The following is a 17,309-nucleotide window of genomic DNA, read 5'->3' as shown; positions in this document are numbered from 1 at the left end:
CAGTCATATCCCAGGAATGCAGTGTGGGAGTCTTTGCATGCTTGTTTGCCTACATATATCTCATTTGTCTCCAATTTCTACACAAGAATCAATATCTGAGCACACACTCTCAGCTTGATCGTCCACTCATCAGAGTGTTGTTTATCCTGCAAGCAAATTAAACAGTCATTAAGCCAACACTGTTGAGCAAACATGAAATCATATTATCCCCATATTTTGCCATTCAGTGGACCTCTTTCTTTATTCTTCCCTTTGCCCTTGTTCATTCAATCTCTCTCTCTCCCTTTTCAGGTTTCTTTATATCTATTAAATCCATACCATTTCATTTTTGTATTCGTCTGCTCTCTTAATTTGTAATCTCTGTATGCTCTCTTTCCCTTGATAGCTCTGTAGTGAGTGTATTTCCACTCTCCATTTATTTCTCTCTCATCTTAATCTCTCTATTCATCTCCTCCCCTCTTTAATCCGTTCCACTCTTCGCTCTTTCGTCACTCACTCGCTCTCTTTCTTTCATTCTGCCTCTATCTATCTCTGCCCCTTCTCTGATTATCTCTCTCCCTTTTCTGTCTTTTCTTCTCCCTCACCATCTATATTTTCAAAGTCATCTCGCAATCTTTCATATAGTAAAGTGCAGTACCTACATGATTTGTCATGTATTTAGTTGGTGTAATTAACTCAAAGCCGTTCAGGCATGGGGCAGACATCATCTTTGCATCCATGGGGCATTTTCTCACTTCCTCGTTATTAGGAAAGGTACCTTTTTATTTCTAAGTGTAATTCATCTAACATTTCTTCATTGAAATTTTGATGTTTTTTTTTTCTTCTGACTAAATGAAGACATCTAAATAAAAAAAATTCTTTTAAATGTTGTTGAATGATATCTCTGTCCTCTTTTAAGTCTTTGTGTTTGTAATAACACATACAGTAGACTCATTCAAAACTCTCTTAATCTATGCACTCATTGTTGATTTTTCTTCATTCCACTTCGGAGAATAATGCAAGTTTCTTATGTTTTTTACTTAATTCCTGTATTTCATATTCAATGTTGGTGGAATGCCAGGAATGTCTGCTTCTAACAGACTCAAACTCGGTGCAGTAATCACCCATAAGTATTATTTTCATTTTCATTATTATTATTTCCTGTTCAAAACTGGAAGTCATCTTGCTCACATGTGGCTCATAATCCTTGAAAAGTATTTTATCTAAAATAAAGTAAATCTTGCCAAGTTTGGGGGTTTTTTTTAGTTTATTTTTGCTGTACAGACATAATGTAGGTGAGAAAATCAACATGATTTTAAAAAGTGCATGCCCCAAACCAGGAAACAAATGTGGATATATCAGTCTGAGGATGATAATCCTGTGTTTTTTATTAAACACGTTTATATGCATAAGGAAATTGTAAGAAGGAAATTCATGCAATGCACTGCCCCTCTGAAAATGTCTGCCTTATGCATCCATACTGGACTGTGCCACGCTGGTAAAAGAAATTGTGCACAGCAAGTGCTCTCCTTACTACACTCCTCCACACTGTCTTTGGACAATGAGTCCGAAACTGGCACGATTTCTAGATCAAATTAAGGCCGACCTATTACCTGGTGTGATATTGTTTTCTTACCCTATATTTATCGGCCTCTTTGATTTCAACGTCAAATTCTTTACTGAAAATACGGTCACTTTTGTTTTAGATGCATTCCTTGACCTGAAGTGATAGTCCTCAACAAATTTTTAAGGTTTAGGTATGGAGGCGAGTAAGTGACAAAAATTATTTTGCAATCCCTTGGAGGTGGACACAACATTTTGGACAATTCTCAAAGTTTTTTAAGTCTTGGCAGTTATATTGGCATATTTATGGAAACATCTTTAAGACTGTTGGCCGTAATCTTGAGTCTGGTGGTAACTGGATTTTGTGACATGCTTGATTTGCTTCAACTTGATTGAACACAACAGCGATCTCTATTTTGATTCTTCTATGGACTTCTTCTGGTTCAAACATGTACTCCAAGGTTGACCTTAACTTCCTGGGTCAATCTCGGTGACCTTGGATGTGCGGTGGGTGGGCTTAAAATAAAGCATAACTGCAATCCAACACTAACCTGGGAATAACAGTCTTAGTTATTTGCGTCGAATTGTTAATTTCACCCAAAGAAACTTGATAAATCTCTTCATAGTGTGCTTCTGTGTTGCGTGATTCGGTAGGGATCGTGATTGTGGATTTGACCTTTTCGAGTATTCACTTCCTGTGATTTCCGGCAATTGTGTTTCTGTTGATAAAAGCTCTCAAAACTGTCATCAAAATGCAAGGTACAAAGAATAAAAAAACATAAGTTATCTGTCACTGTATGCTTTCATTTATGTTGTTTATATTCAAATCAATTTAGTATCGGGTGCTAAAATGATACGTGTACTAATTACCGGTAAAGCCGTTATATCATGGACTATTAAAGGGATGGTGTTGGTGGGGGTTTGTAAAGCTGTTTTGATCATATTAGGGGTATATTACCTCGTGTTTTTTATTTTGTTCATTTTGATCTGTAAAATACAGATCAGTCATGAATTTACAAAGGGTGCATGATTTGGGAAAATTTGATTTGTTTTTATTGCAAATGGAAATGCACTCTTAAGATATGGAAAAGGATACACCCGGATGTTTATGAATTCCAAAGTGGATTGGGCTTTATTATTTCCTTCAAAGGATTTGATAGGATTGGTTTGCAATCTTGTCTCGATATGCTGGAAAGTAATGCCAAAGAAGCAAATGGCATTCGTTATGTTTTAAAAAGAAAATGTGTACTGCTCAATGTAAATGATAATTTGTTTTGGGTTTTTTTTATCCAGCTTGCAAAATAAAGTTCTGTAAACTGTATATACCCTTCTCAGGCATATATACTACTGTTGATGTTGGAAAAGTGGGCATCAGAAAATAAAATTGCAAAAGTCAGAACTCATAACTCTTCTCTTTTTGATTGAATCTTGTATTGCCATTCATTTCATTCCTCTGCATTATATTACAAATGCAAAGCCTATAAACTAACATCACTTGCCATTGTGTAACCAGCACTTAATTACTGGGATTAAACAATTAACAGTTACCATTATATTTCCATTTAAGTTACCAAATCAACACCTATCATATTTTATATTGCATTGTATTCTGTTTTTGTTGTTGATGTTGTTTTTTTGTACTAAAACTCTTAACATCTTCCAATCCTTGCACAGTTATTATGATGTGCCCTCATTTGTTTGGTTATGATGAATGACATGAATTTCAAAAAATTAATATGATAACGTTATATGTTTCAATGCAATCTCATCTTATGTACTGTATGCATTCACTAGAAAGGTCCGTCTCCATTTCAGTGTTTTCTGTTTCTTGTAAAGGCGAGGCCTGTCCCCACTGCGCTATTGAGTTTCATGCCAAAATGTTATTTGTGGTTAGATAAATCAGAGATTAATATACACAACATATTCTTTATACGTTGTTTACAGGAAGTACCATTGGGTTTTCGTTATATGCATTTATATGCAAGTCCTTCCTCCAAATTACACTTATGAGGAATTGTATTTCTTTTGGTGCCTGAGTGGACATTTGACCTGAACATACTTTAATGTATAGATTTGATGTCTTGTGCATTTGAAAATGAAATATACAGATTATCTGCTATAAGCCTGTAAGCTTTGAGATCTGTATAGAGTGCGAAGCTAATAACTTCTCGGTTGGAAGGCTTTACTGTTGATGGAGTTGAGTTGAAACTGGGCCAGATTGCGTCACGGCCTGCTTCCTGCCATCCACCCGTCATTAAGGGTTCCAATTTTCCACCGTCCATCGTCCATGCCAAATGGATTTTTTGGATTGAGAACTCGTTATGATGACTATGCAAAATAGAGCATCAATAATCGAAGCTGATTGGATTGTCCACCTTCAGATCGCACCCCAAAAATAAATGGCTAGAAAATCCTTCGTTGCTAAAGTATATAGGGGGAAAGTTCCGTTGACCTCGATCAAAAGGATATTGCAAAACAGAGAACCTTTAGTATTGTTTGTATCGTGATTATGGATGTATTTTCCAGAAAATCAAACAATGTGGTTAGGTTTTAAAAGCAAACGAAAGCAATTGTAGAATTGAATCAAGAATCCAGGAAAATGAAAGCAAATGATCATTGGTCAACAATAGGGATTTTGGTGCTGAATACCCAGATCTGGCCCATACAATCCAACTGGCTATGTACAGAAATGTTCTGTACTGTTCAAATTTCATTGAAGTTCTAGAAAAGAACCACACTTTCCAAGTTTACCCCCCCCCCCTCTTTCCCCCTAAAAGAAGTCTTCTTTTGAGTAATTACCAAATATTAAATTTTCTGAAGCCCTAGATACAGATCTTCAAGGGAAATTGTGTTGTACTCCTACTCCCCCAAAGACCACTCTATTGAACAGTCTTAGCTGTTGATACAGGTCTATATGTATTTGAGAAACTGTGCTGTACTTTAGCCTTTGATACAGTTCTTCATGGGAAGTGCTACTGTGTCGTAATTCCCTGATTCTCTCAAGTCAGTAGCCGTAGTCGTTGATATAAACCTTGATAATTAAATGGTGCCGTTTGCCAATTCTCCCAAAGACCCTGATACCGTGAAACAGCCATGGCCATTGATACATATCTTGATGGGAAATCTCTCTGTACTAAAATTCCATGATAATGTTCAACAGTCATGGCTGTTGATACAGACCATGATAGGAAATGCTGCTTGGATGCACTCTTTACCCACTCAAGGTTTAAAGGAAGATGCACTCCACAATGTCACATCCAACAGGATATCCTGATAGATCGGGTCAAGTTTCGCCCGCTTAAAGAGCATCTTTCGAATGCTACTCCAAGGCCTACCACGATCGTGAACGGTTGAAAGTCGGCCATTTATTTTCTATGCGGCCACTCTCGGTTCCAGTTTCCTTCCCAATTGTAAAGTTGTTGAGCATGGAGAGCTTGTGGAGTGAGTACTTATCCAACTGCATTGAAGTTAAAGATCATGGTAAAGTCTTCGATCGATGTTTGAATCATCAGACGGGCCATCAAAGGCCCTATCGATTTCAATGTAGGCATAGGATATGTTACAATAATGCTCCATGTACCAGGATACATTTTTAATGTGTTCAAGGAGTCTCTTCATCCCACTTGTCGTGTGTTCCACATATTTTTAATGCAAGAATGTCAAACATGCACCATAAATTAAAAGTTCAAGTTATCAACGTTGATTGTCCTGCATTTCCAGACTTGTAATTTTGTACCATCCTGTGTAGTTTGACCTGAGAAGTAAAGTTCGAATTTTATTGTACATAATTAAAGCAGATGATAATGCAAAAATATCGTTTTATGCATTTGTTAGGCACACTATGACTATGATGTGACAAACCGCAAGATGGTTGTTTGATCGCGTGCGATAAACTAATGGTAATGTGTGGTTTGAAGTGAAAGTATTTTTTTTCAAAACTGTCATCAACATGGTGCTTTATTGGTCAGGCAGGCATTCATCCAGGGCCTGTTATTGTTGTGGTGTGGGGAATTTGAAAGGAAACCAATTCCTTCTCCATTTTGACGGGGGAGAATCCCCAATTGAAATCCTAGCCAGAGGAAAAGTCCAAGGAGCGGCATTTCCTCGTAGAACGCAGGGCCGCTGCCTTTGACACTTTCCTTCACATCACAGAGTGCATTGCATCGTTTCTCGTGGCTGAGAGTGAAAGCAGTCATGCCCATGGCACTCCCTGTAATGCTTGCGGAACTGTACTGGGGTGTGCTTTCGCCATTGTGGCGGATGTGAATTCAGAATTTGTCAGGAATAACCAAAGCTTGGCCATATTAAATTGGAGATCTGCCTTCTCGTTCTTCCACATGTATATTCTGCTGCTCTTCAACCTGCTTCAACTAGCATTCTTCTCTGAGCAATGTTATTTCTCGTTCTATTACATCTTTTTAATAATATGCATGTACTGTTTATAATCCTCCATACACTCTCATCACTGTTCCTCTCTTGAGGATGCTTTAGCTCTGCCATGTAATATACATGTACAACCAAAATGAGTGTGCATCAATACAATATATTTTATGTGCGAGGATGAATGTGAGAGCACTAAATGTAAAATTGAACAAGAACTGGTGTATTTTGATGATTGTAAACAACAAATTTCCTGTTTTGTCTTTTCTAGGCAAAAGTGGAAGCCCAAGGCATAGACGCAAAAATAGAGATAGTACTGCTTCAACGCCTTCCTCGGTGAGTAGCACAACTGTTTTTTTCTTATGATTAAATTTATTCATTTTCATTGAAAACATTTAATTTATTAATTTTAATGTTAAAGATTTTTTTTTGTAATTTGGATCTCCCTCTTTCTCTTTGTTAGGCACCAAATGGAAATGACAAGATAGGCAACTCTCCAATCTCATTGGACGATTTTGAATTACTGCGGGTCATAGGTCGTGGAAGTTATGCCAAGGTGCTACTTGTTGAATTGAAGGCGACCAGTCGTGTTTATGCCATGAAGGTAAGTCAGATTTTTTTCTTATAACCGATTGAGATTGTAAATGATGCCATCACACCAGAATCCAGTCATTGAATCCACCTAAAGGACTCATTATTTTCAATCCTGTTTGAGGAATTTTGAATTATAAATGCACTTCTCAAAGATGCTGGTATGCCTACCTTACATCAATCAAAGACATTTGAGTTATATGACTAGTTTTTTTTTCATTTTTGTATTTCATTTGTTGTTGGTATTGGTGTTGGTAGAGATGAACCAAGCTCCAACATGAACTAAAAATACCAAAAGATAACTCCAGTCACATTCTGAGAATTTTGGTCATCCTATCACCTGACTGGCATTTAACACTAAACTTATTATTGCCATTTGTAGACCAGAAACATCATGGCTATTTGGCCACAAATATATGAAAATAAAAATCATACTTACCCATGTAGCCTTTATCACTTTCTTATTCAGAAGTCTCAAAGCATTCTACAATAGTATAGCATAATTACCCCAGCTTTTTACTAGGGCTGCTCTTGAGCGCTTCTGCATTTCAAGGGAATTAATTTTTACCACTTACCGCACCTGGGTTGAGTGCAGCACAATTTAGATAATTCTTTATTCTCATGTCCGGTTATCCAGGTAATCAAGAAGGAACTGGTGACCGACGACGAGGACATCGACTGGGTCCAGACGGAGAAGCACGTCTTTGAGACGGCTTCTAATCATCCATTCCTGGTGGGGCTTCACTCCTGCTTCCAGACTGTCAGTAGACTGTTCTTCGTGATTGAGTTTGTGAGTGGAGGCGATCTCATGTTTCACATGCAGAGACAACGACGCTTGCCAGAGGAACATGCCAGGTTCTACTCCTCCGAAATAAGTCTGGCTCTCAACTTCTTACACGAAGGAGGTAATTATACTAATTATTATACTACTAGAATATACTAATTATTGTACTCATATTTACACTCTATCTCCGTCTGTCTCTCTTTATCTTTTTGTCTCCCTCTTTCAATTGCTTTTCGAAAGAGTTTCCAAATATTCTCATGTCTCAAGTCACAAAGTATGAATACTCGTTTTAAAAAAGAAGTTTTCAACAAATTATCAATTTTATTCTCTCTCTATCCACAACCAGGTGTCATATATCGAGATTTGAAGCTAGACAACGTTTTGCTAGACGCCGACGGCCACATTAAACTGACAGATTATGGGATGTGTAAAGAGGGTCTCCGGCCTGGCGACACTACCAGTACATTCTGCGGAACACCAAACTACATCGCTCCAGAGATCTTGAGAGGGGAAGACTACGGTAAGGACAGGCTTTATTCATTCTTTGATGGGTTTTACAACAGGGCCCCATCTTACAAAGAGTTACGATTGATCCGATCAATCGCAACTATGGATGGCCAGCGACGTCAACAACTGTTATGCATGTTTGTTCAAAGTATTTTCTAGCTGTGATGTATATTCATGCATTCAGTGTTTTCTTGAAAGTTCACTGCGCTTCTCTTCGCATACAAAGGACATTGTGAAAAATTTTGGTAGAAAAGAATTATGACAGTGTGAGGGATTTCCATAGAGGTACGATTGATCAAATCAATCGTACCTCTTTGTAAGACGGGGCCATGGGTGCATTTCATGGAAAGTATTGTCAGTCATTTCCACTGACTAACCTGCTCTCAGCCAATCAGATGCAAGGATTCGTGGTAGCTTATAACATCTGTCTGTGAAAAAACACTGAGAAATCTTTTCATGAAATGCTGCTCTGTACTCACTGACTGAAAATTTACACAGATATTAGAATCACCATACTGTGCTAACTTGAAGTTAGAGCTTGCAAAAAGAGGTTATTACGAATGTACTTATCCTATTTTTTTGCAAATTCAATATATGTAGTTTTGCACTACTGTAACTTTACCAGGAAACAGTTTATATCTGATATCGTCAGATAGCCATGGGTTAACCGCATGTCTCTTTCTAGGAAGGAAATGTTGGCAAACCTAGGGTGGATGGTATCGAGGTCAACAGGAAATCACCTTTGACCCATGAAACACATTTCTCACAAATGAGGCTATGGGTATTTCCTTTCTCAACAGGGAAAAGGCAGTCAATGCAGGAACGAAAATCTCAAAATTCATGTTAGCAGAGGCAGCCATGCGGATTGACATTAATTTTGTATGTAGTTCTAAAATAGAATGATAATATGGCATAGAAATATATATGACAGAGAATGCTTATTACTTCTCTAAACCCAAAAGAGAAATATCTTGCTTTATTTCTCTGTAAAAATCTTTCATTTTCTACCTGACATTAGAACATTAGAATGCAAACCTTTTTTTACAAGTCTCACTATGCCTTTTATTAAGTTAAAACAGATACAGGTAAATTGTGCAATGCAAGTTTGTAAATTTTCATCATCATCATCAATAAGCAATAGAACAAAAAGAATAAATAAATTATAGTGGAAGAATTTTATGTAGGTATTATTAGTTGAAGAATAATCAGCCAGAAATTGGTCTTGATAAGGAAGACGAGCTATGATGTTGGGCTGCCAAGAAGCGATGATGTCATCACCATGCCTAGTCTCGCTGCAGTCACTACCACACCTTCGGTGGCTTGTTACAGCTTCACCAAGGTGTGCTAGTGATGACAGGGAGATAGGTACAATCAGCTGGAGACTGGATCCAAGACTAAGCACCAGCCAAACTTTTCTCAAAACTGCAACTCTGCCTGTTTCCGTCAAGCCATTCCTAATTATTTGCCGTCTTATCTTCTGAACTGAAAATATTTAAAGTTTATGTTGATGATTTCTGTGTGAAAAATATAAAATATTCATACATTTCAATTTTTTTCCTCTTAAGAAATATTGACCATGTGTGATAAGTTTTTTTCTTTTGTTTATTCATTCTAGATTTCAGTGTTGACTGGTGGGCCCTTGGAGTTCTGATGTTTGAGATGCTTGCTGGACGATCACCGTTTGACATCGTCGGTAACGCCGACCATCCCGACCAAAATACAGAAGACTATCTATTCCAAGGTACAAATCATGCACTTTGAATGCAACCATTGGTGTATCTAGTAAACTAGTCAGCAAGGCAAGCGCTGAATTTTTGGCCCTTCAGTTATCCTTGAGAAACCTTTCATGAAACACTCCCTTGATGTCAGGAAGGTACTGAAATCATACCCCTTTCAGAATCAGACGCCAGTGCGTGTGCTTGTATTGGGGCCCCTACAATTTTTAGGCTGATGGTCCCCTGAAAATGGTGTTTGCAGCACACGCCGCTCTACCCATCCTCCTTAGTAGATAAGCCACTAGAAGAAGCTGGAAGATGTTTTTTAACAAGTTAGTGTTCAGAAATGGCATCCATTTTATTAAGTAGACACACTAAGTACACATTCCAAATCATGAGAATGTCACGGCAAAAAGCTGTGCAGAAATGCTTATTTCGCTTTTTTTTATAGTTTAATTATGAGTTCTTTAATACTAGGCTGAAATTCCTCTGCATTCTTGAAGTTTTTTCTCTTATCAAATATTTAATGTTTCACTCTTTCAGTTATCCTTGAGAAACCAATAAGGATACCAAGGTCTTTGTCTGTCAAGGCTGCATCAGTACTCAAAGGATTCCTAAATAAGGTAAGATAACCACAATCAATCGTTTGAACAGATTTTGTCCAGTTTCCATTCAAAATCCAGAAATCAAGCCCTATAACATCACTTTTTATATACATAGAAACTCATTCTAGCTGCCTTAAAGGCCCTCAGATCAATTGACGATCAGCCATGCATCAAGTCTTTTGTTAACCTTGCGATAGCTTCTGTGGGAAACCAGTGAAAACACGTTTATTTAATGAAATTATGGAAATACAAGCATTGTTTCGAGGGAACATAACTTTTTTACGTCTTGACCATTTTTTGTGATTAAGGTATCAAATAAAAGAGCAGATATTGAACTTTTTAGGCAGGTGATTTTCTTTTTGAAATTCAGATACCCCCGCCAAATGAGGAATAATCTAAGTAATTTCAGATGAAAGAGGAGATTCTAAGCTTTACATTGTACATGTAGGTCATTTATCTATTATATTTGTGATTATATGATAAATCGTCGTTTAATCACGGTTTTGTTTTTTCTGGGACACACTGTGTAAACACATACTTCAATCAAGAATAATGGAATATTATGGAATTACCTCAAGGCTGTAGTTTTTCACCTTTTCTTTTCAAATCATAATAATATGATAATGACTGGTTCTTATTTTGATATTACATATTATGACTTCAACCTCAGTTTAACTTCATTAATGTTACATAGCAATTACTTTTATCTCACATCTTTTAACTTTATCTTCTTATCTTTTTTTCTTTTCCTAGAATCCTATAGAGCGTTTAGGATGTCATCCACAGACCGGTTTTGGTGACATCACTGGACATCCTTTCTTCAAGACTATAGACTGGGAGAGGGTGAGTACACCAATCAATTATATAAATAACAATAATGCGCATCATTGAACGCATTAGTAAGAATTATATGCACAAGGTACATTTGGAACAGTGCTAACATGCCTGAGGTGTAGCTGAGGGCACTTGGAATGTTTGAGAGGTAGCAAGTGTGTGATTATTCTAATCAAACCTTGGCCCTGTCTTACAAAGACTTGCGATTGATTCAATCAACCTCAACTACATGGAAATCCAGCATTGTAAGAATTTTCTTACCGGAAATTTGCACAACGTCCTTTATAGACCAAGTGGAAGCACACTTGATCATCAAGAAAATGAATGTATGGGTATACATTATATCTAGAATACATTTTAAACAAACATGCATTGTAGATGTGTACAATGCTGCCTTTCCATAGGAGTAGTTGATCAGACCAATTGCAAGTCTTTGCAATGCGAGACCCAGTTTAAGCAAACACCTGAATCTAAAAAACCACCTGTCTTTAAAAACTGCTTGTCTATAAATACACTAGTTGGGTTTTTTCTTCGATTATTTTCTCCTTTGGAAAACGTATAACAGGAACTTGCCCATAAAGACCATGTGGGGCCCGTAACACAAACTTTGCAATGATCTTAGAACATATTTCTCGGATGATTCCATTGACTACAATGTACATTCAATCGTAAAATCAAGCGTACGATCAATCACTAAACTTTGTGATACGGGACCCTGATCATGAAGACCACTTTCCTTGCCTCCCTTGGTGATCTTGATTGATAGGTTGGACTGTGGTAGCTTTTATGCAACAGGGTCAAGAAATGCAGACGGACATTGCGCAGGTTAACTTGACGACAATAGTACAGTTACATTACAGATTGTTCTACACTGAAGCTAAACAATTCCTTTGTCTTCCATTTCACCTTCCCGCAGATTGAATCCCGTCAGGTGACCCCGCCCTATAAGCCACACCTTCAAAGTGACCGTGACCTCGAACATTTTGACCCTCAGTTTACAGAAGAACCGATACAGCTGACCCCCGATGACCCGTAAGTAACCCTTCTGAGTTTTCATAAATGCACGACTAGTGTTGTCACTGTCTCAGTTCATTATTAACATGTGTGTCCCAAAAACTGATATGGTGTATATTCTAAAAACATGTTTTAGCAGATGTATTTTATCAAATTACAAGAACATCGCATTGGTCTCCCAATTAAAATCAAATTTTTTGTTTTGTTTTTTCTTGTTGATATGAAATTATTTTCAATTATGGAATGGGCTGAAAATATGATATAATATTTGTATGTTTTTTGGTTTTTGATATCCATTCAATAATTTTTTGACAATATACAAAATGTCCTTGTTAAAGAAAATGAAAACTATACTAAGAGAGGGTGCTAGGAGTTCAAAAATAAAAAAATAAAATTTTCCCAAAGAATTGAATAATACTTAAAACATGATAATTAATTATGCTATGCTCTAAATACACTTTTAAGTTTTGTGTACATCCAAGAGTGACAATATTTTCTCTTTCTCTATCTCTTCCACAATTCTATCACTCATCGTATTCCTCCGTTTCAATGATTTTCGTGTTTCAGGGGTGTTCTAAGTCAGATAGACCAAGGGGAGTTTGAAGGCTTCGAGTACATCAACCCTCTACTCATGTCCGGCGAAGAATGTGTGTGATCCGTGTGTCTGTCATCCCTCCCTACTCCGATAATTTATTTGCACCTTGAAAGATGATGTTAGTCTTTGTCACCAGCTGTTTGTGTGTCAAATCAAAAGGAATCAAAGGGCAGAGTGTGAAATGTAGCATTGAAACAAATGAAGAGAGACTAAGCTTGGGGTGGATCTAGCTGTGGCACTGTAATACATTCTTGTGTTAACCCATAAAGGTACACAGCTTTTATAAGGTCAAATTTAATCTGTATTCGCTCATCAAATTGGCAACAATGATTTTCTATTCATTTTCATGCTTAAAAAAAAACAATACAGATACAATATCAGTCAGAATGTGTGATAACAGTGAGATTCAAACAAAATGATGCCAATTTGCATTTTCAAATAGTGATATTGTTGTTTTCACAATGTTACCAATTAAGAATATATAACATTGGTGTATTTATTATCATTCACTTATTTGTATTCATGAAAGGTCAACATATCATTGCATGAAAATTACTCAATATTGGGGCAAGAAATTTGTTTGGCACAAACAGTAGGAAAATGTTCTAGTCTCGGTTTTCAGATTGCTGTGTAGCTACAACGGCCTATTGGGTGCTTTAATGTTGAACATCATTTTACCCTTAGGCTGATATAGACCAAAGAATAAAAGAAATTGTTGTATTCTCATTCACAATGGCAAGAAGATGGGCATTGAACCAGAGATTCTGTGCTTTGGGGCCCTGTGGTACAAACCACTGAGCCTCGTATAATGTTGGCTAATGGGATGATTGCTTGGATTTATTGCAGTTGAATTTGAAAAAAAATATTTAATATTCAAATATTCAAATATTTAATAAATTGATGTTTTGTGAAATTTTGCTCCTCCAATGTATGCCAGCCCCGTGAACAAAGATATATGACTATGTCTGATTTTTCTGTGTGTATTGAATGAACATGTGTATTCAAATGTAGCGTCGCGATGTGCTTGGAAGTAAATGAGAGTGATCTTATCTGAATTAAATGAAATTAAAAATATGATATAAATGTAAAGATATAATTATTCAACTCGGTTATTAAACTGTGCATACATTTCAGCTAATTGTAAAGTTTAAAAAAAAAAGGTTACCGTGAAGCTACAATGCTATGTGCTCGTTGTTAAAAGCAGCCCTAATTGCTTATTATCCATGATCATCATCAATGTACAGTGAAACGTCTATATATAAAGACCGCCCTCAGGGGCAAGAAAACCAGTCTTAATGAGCAGGTGGTCTCTATGAGCAGGTTCTTGTAATACACGTTTTAATGAGAGAAATCATGCAAGGGTAACAAAATTTTGTCGTCTTTACAGTCGGGTGACCCTTCTATGCATATGGTTGCTAAAGCAAGGTAGACTGTATTCTGAAGTTTAAGATACTCTTGATAATGCAACCCAACACCAGATGATTAACTGCAAAGATTTTTAGTCTCTGCTGGCAAATGAAAGGCATTCTCGTACATGTATTACTCCTTCCTCCCTGAAAGGTTTTGGAAGTATCCCATGTGGTCAAATCAGTATTGTGAGCATATATAATAGTGACGATTTGTGACAGTATATATTCATCAAAAGAACATCAAAAAGAACTGCTGCGCTTAGAAGTGATTGATTGTGCCTAGATTTTTTTTTTTAATTTACAAATGCCTTATAGAGCTAAGTGCTTTCAAATGCTTGTTGATAGAGTGATTGTCCGCAGTTTAAATGCTTCTTGAATGTTGTGACATTGATAATGGTCCCATGTGCTTATTTATATGTTGGGAATTGGTGATAAATGTGATGGATGTTTGTAGTATCAAGTTAGAGGAAAATATTTGTAAAACAGACTTAATGTTTACAAAATGACCCATTCTTAGGAGTGTTTCATGAGGCATTTTGTCAGGGATTTTCACTGAAAAACCGTTATAAGCTACTGAAATCCTTGCATCTGATTGGCTGGGAGCATCTTTGTTGGTGAAAATCAATGATAATATGTTTCATGAAAATCACCCCTAATGTCCTTGTCAGAACTATAGCAATATTGGTCTCTGTAAGTGGAGAATTGATTGAAGTTTTCACCATAATCATATTTTTTCCCTTGTCTGCATCAATCACATACCATTAATTGCACTCTATCTTACTGTCTCTCCCTTTCACTCTCTCTGTCTCCCTCTCTCACAGTCTCTCTACCCCCGTCTATCTTTATTGCACACACTCCCACATTCCCAATCTATGGTCTATCCCATTCTCTTTCTAGAGGTTTATTTCATTCTTCTCCACCTTTCTTTCTCAATCTAAGAGAAACCCTAGTCTATCTATTGATCAATCTATCTATCTCTCCATCTTTGCATCAAGAAAAGATTAAGCACCCATTCAAGAATGCTATGCACATGCGATGCACTCATTCCATAATGAAAAGGTTTTACCATGCCATGTGATACATATCCTAACTCTGTATGCATTTTTCCATTTATTGTACATCAGTACTACTGATTTTAGTTCCTGTATTATGTAATCATATATTCATTTTATAAATATATTATCCTCTCTCAAAAGAAATGTGTGAATTTATCTGTGCTCTTTGCATTCACCTGTCAATTGCCTTAATTGTTGCTTCTTTTTTTTTATTCCACACTAATGCAGTTTATTTTGCTAAATTGTGGGTGTTTACTTTTTGGTACTATTGGAACATAGGCCTGTTATGTGTTTAATGCCCTGTGACATATGGAGATGAATAATATGGTGAATTTTAATTTACTTTTGAGTGAGAGATGAAGAAATAATATTTGAAAATACCTCATTTTACCATGTAGTTTATTATTTTTTTAAACAGTTATGATTTTATGTATTTCATTTTCATGCTGTAAGCATATAAGTAGTCAGTGTTAATACAGTATATAGACAGGAATTATACACCGAATGAGAATTTGGTAATACTACTTACAGAGATAAACTAGGAATCTTTATAAATGGGGAAACACGATGCCATTTCCATGCACTCAAGCCATGACAAATCATTTGCTTTTTCTCAATTTATTTTTGTAAATTCCCTTTCAAATAAACCCTAGTTATACAACAATAAAGCTCTCCGTTTCTTCTTGAAAACATTTTAATTCCCTAAGATGTAAATGGAACATTCCACTTGAGCACCAAATGATGTACATAAGAGGGCTCTTCCATTTTCTCTGAAGGGCTAGTAAGCCTTCTTCTTGTACTTCATCTTTATGTTATGTGTTTGCTATATGTATTTGTAATTTTATGTACATATTTTGTTTATATTTAGTCTTGTAATGTATATTTTTATTATGTCAGATATTTGTATTCAGTAACATTGACTTTATGTAATAATATTATATGATTGGATTTCTTTAGTGCACCCAGAAAGATTATGTTATAGATTTTCACTAAATGTGGAACTTTGAACATTTTTTATATATATACTCCTTTTTTAGTTTCTTTTATTTCCCCTTTTCTTTTACCTTTCTTTATATCTTTTTTCCTTTTTTTTATATGCACCAGAAAAATCTTGCCGCCTTTTCTTACTTTCTCTCTCTCTGTCTCCACATTTTCATTTCTTTTGAGTTTGGTAAGATTAAGTAGTTAGCCTAATATATTTAACATATTGATAAGAAAATAAGCATTACTTGAATGAACTAACTTATAGGCCTTCCAAAATGGTGAATAAAGTTGGCTGTTGATCAATGTATGAAGATGATAATAAATTTCCCTCATATGGGTTCTGAGAATGATTTTCAAGGCAGACATCGTTGTTTTAAACCATTTTGTAACATTTTGATTGACAATTTGTGTGGGTGTGGATTCGCAGTCAAGTAGCAAAATGTGCAGAGGTTTTGTGAAGTTTAAAAGGGAATGAAACCTTTGGGACAAGCAGGCTTGTGTCAAAACAGAAAAATCAAAGAATAAGAGCAAAGAAATTTTGAGAAAAATCAGACAAATAATGAGAAAGTAATGAGCATTTGAATATTGTATTCTTTAAAAATCTGTCTTACATGCCCTCCTATAGAAAGAACACATGATCTACTGATAAATGTGATAAAAGAGGCAGTTTAAGTGAAATATATAATAAAGTAATGGGGAGTTATTCACAAGTGACATCACACATCTTTGTCGCATTGCCAATGTGAGGATCTCCATAGCATTAGTAATTGCAATATTAAAATGTTCATAACTTTCTCATTATTTGTCTGACTTTTCTCAAACTTTCGTTGATCTTTGAGGTTGTGATGGTGATGATGATGGTGGTGGTGGTGATGATGATGATGATGGTGATTATGATGATTACTATGACTTTGATAGTGATGATCTCGGGGTGGTGGTGATTGTGCATGACTATGGTGATTGTCTTGGTGGTGATAGATTGTGGTAGTGATGGTGATGATGATGATGATAGTGATAATGATTATTATGATGATAATTTTTCATATATGATATTAAAAAGGAAGGAAGAAGAGTATACAAAATTTACCCTATGATATTTTAAGTAATATTTTTGTTAATGACAAGAAAAGGAAAGAAAAAAGATAGGAAATAGAAGATAGAATAACATAATCAATAGAGTATAGCTCGTGTAACTGTTCTCTCTGAACTAAATTGATTTTTAAAAAAAGTAGGTTGTCTTGCGGCCTCCTATCACAACACCCTTGCGTCGCCCCTGCCCCTGATGGTGGTGGTA

At 36.1% G+C, this 17,309-nt stretch overlaps 1 protein-coding gene across 1 annotated transcript in view; it reads left to right on the top strand.

The window, feature by feature from the left end:
• LOC121428018 (protein kinase C iota type-like) overlaps positions 1–13,149 on the top strand; it is a 67,065-nt gene extending 53,916 nt beyond the window's left edge. The window contains 10 exon segments of the mRNA XM_041624597.1: positions 6,194–6,258; positions 6,386–6,526; positions 7,151–7,418; positions 7,644–7,817; positions 9,420–9,545; positions 10,063–10,142; positions 10,878–10,967; positions 11,875–11,990; positions 12,540–12,612; positions 12,614–13,149. Of these exon segments, the coding sequence (XP_041480531.1) occupies positions 6,194–6,258; positions 6,386–6,526; positions 7,151–7,418; positions 7,644–7,817; positions 9,420–9,545; positions 10,063–10,142; positions 10,878–10,967; positions 11,875–11,990; positions 12,540–12,612; positions 12,614–12,661 (1,181 nt within the window). The 3' untranslated portion in view covers positions 12,662–13,149.
• Positions 13,150–17,309: the final 4,160 nt, after the last annotated feature.

Source organism: Lytechinus variegatus, chromosome 14 (assembly GCF_018143015.1).
Source record: "Lytechinus variegatus isolate NC3 chromosome 14, Lvar_3.0, whole genome shotgun sequence".
Lineage (NCBI taxonomy): Eukaryota > Metazoa > Echinodermata > Echinoidea > Temnopleuroida > Toxopneustidae > Lytechinus > Lytechinus variegatus.
The sequence above is the reverse complement of the archived record's forward strand: the minus strand, read 5'-3'. Positions and strand labels throughout refer to the sequence as shown.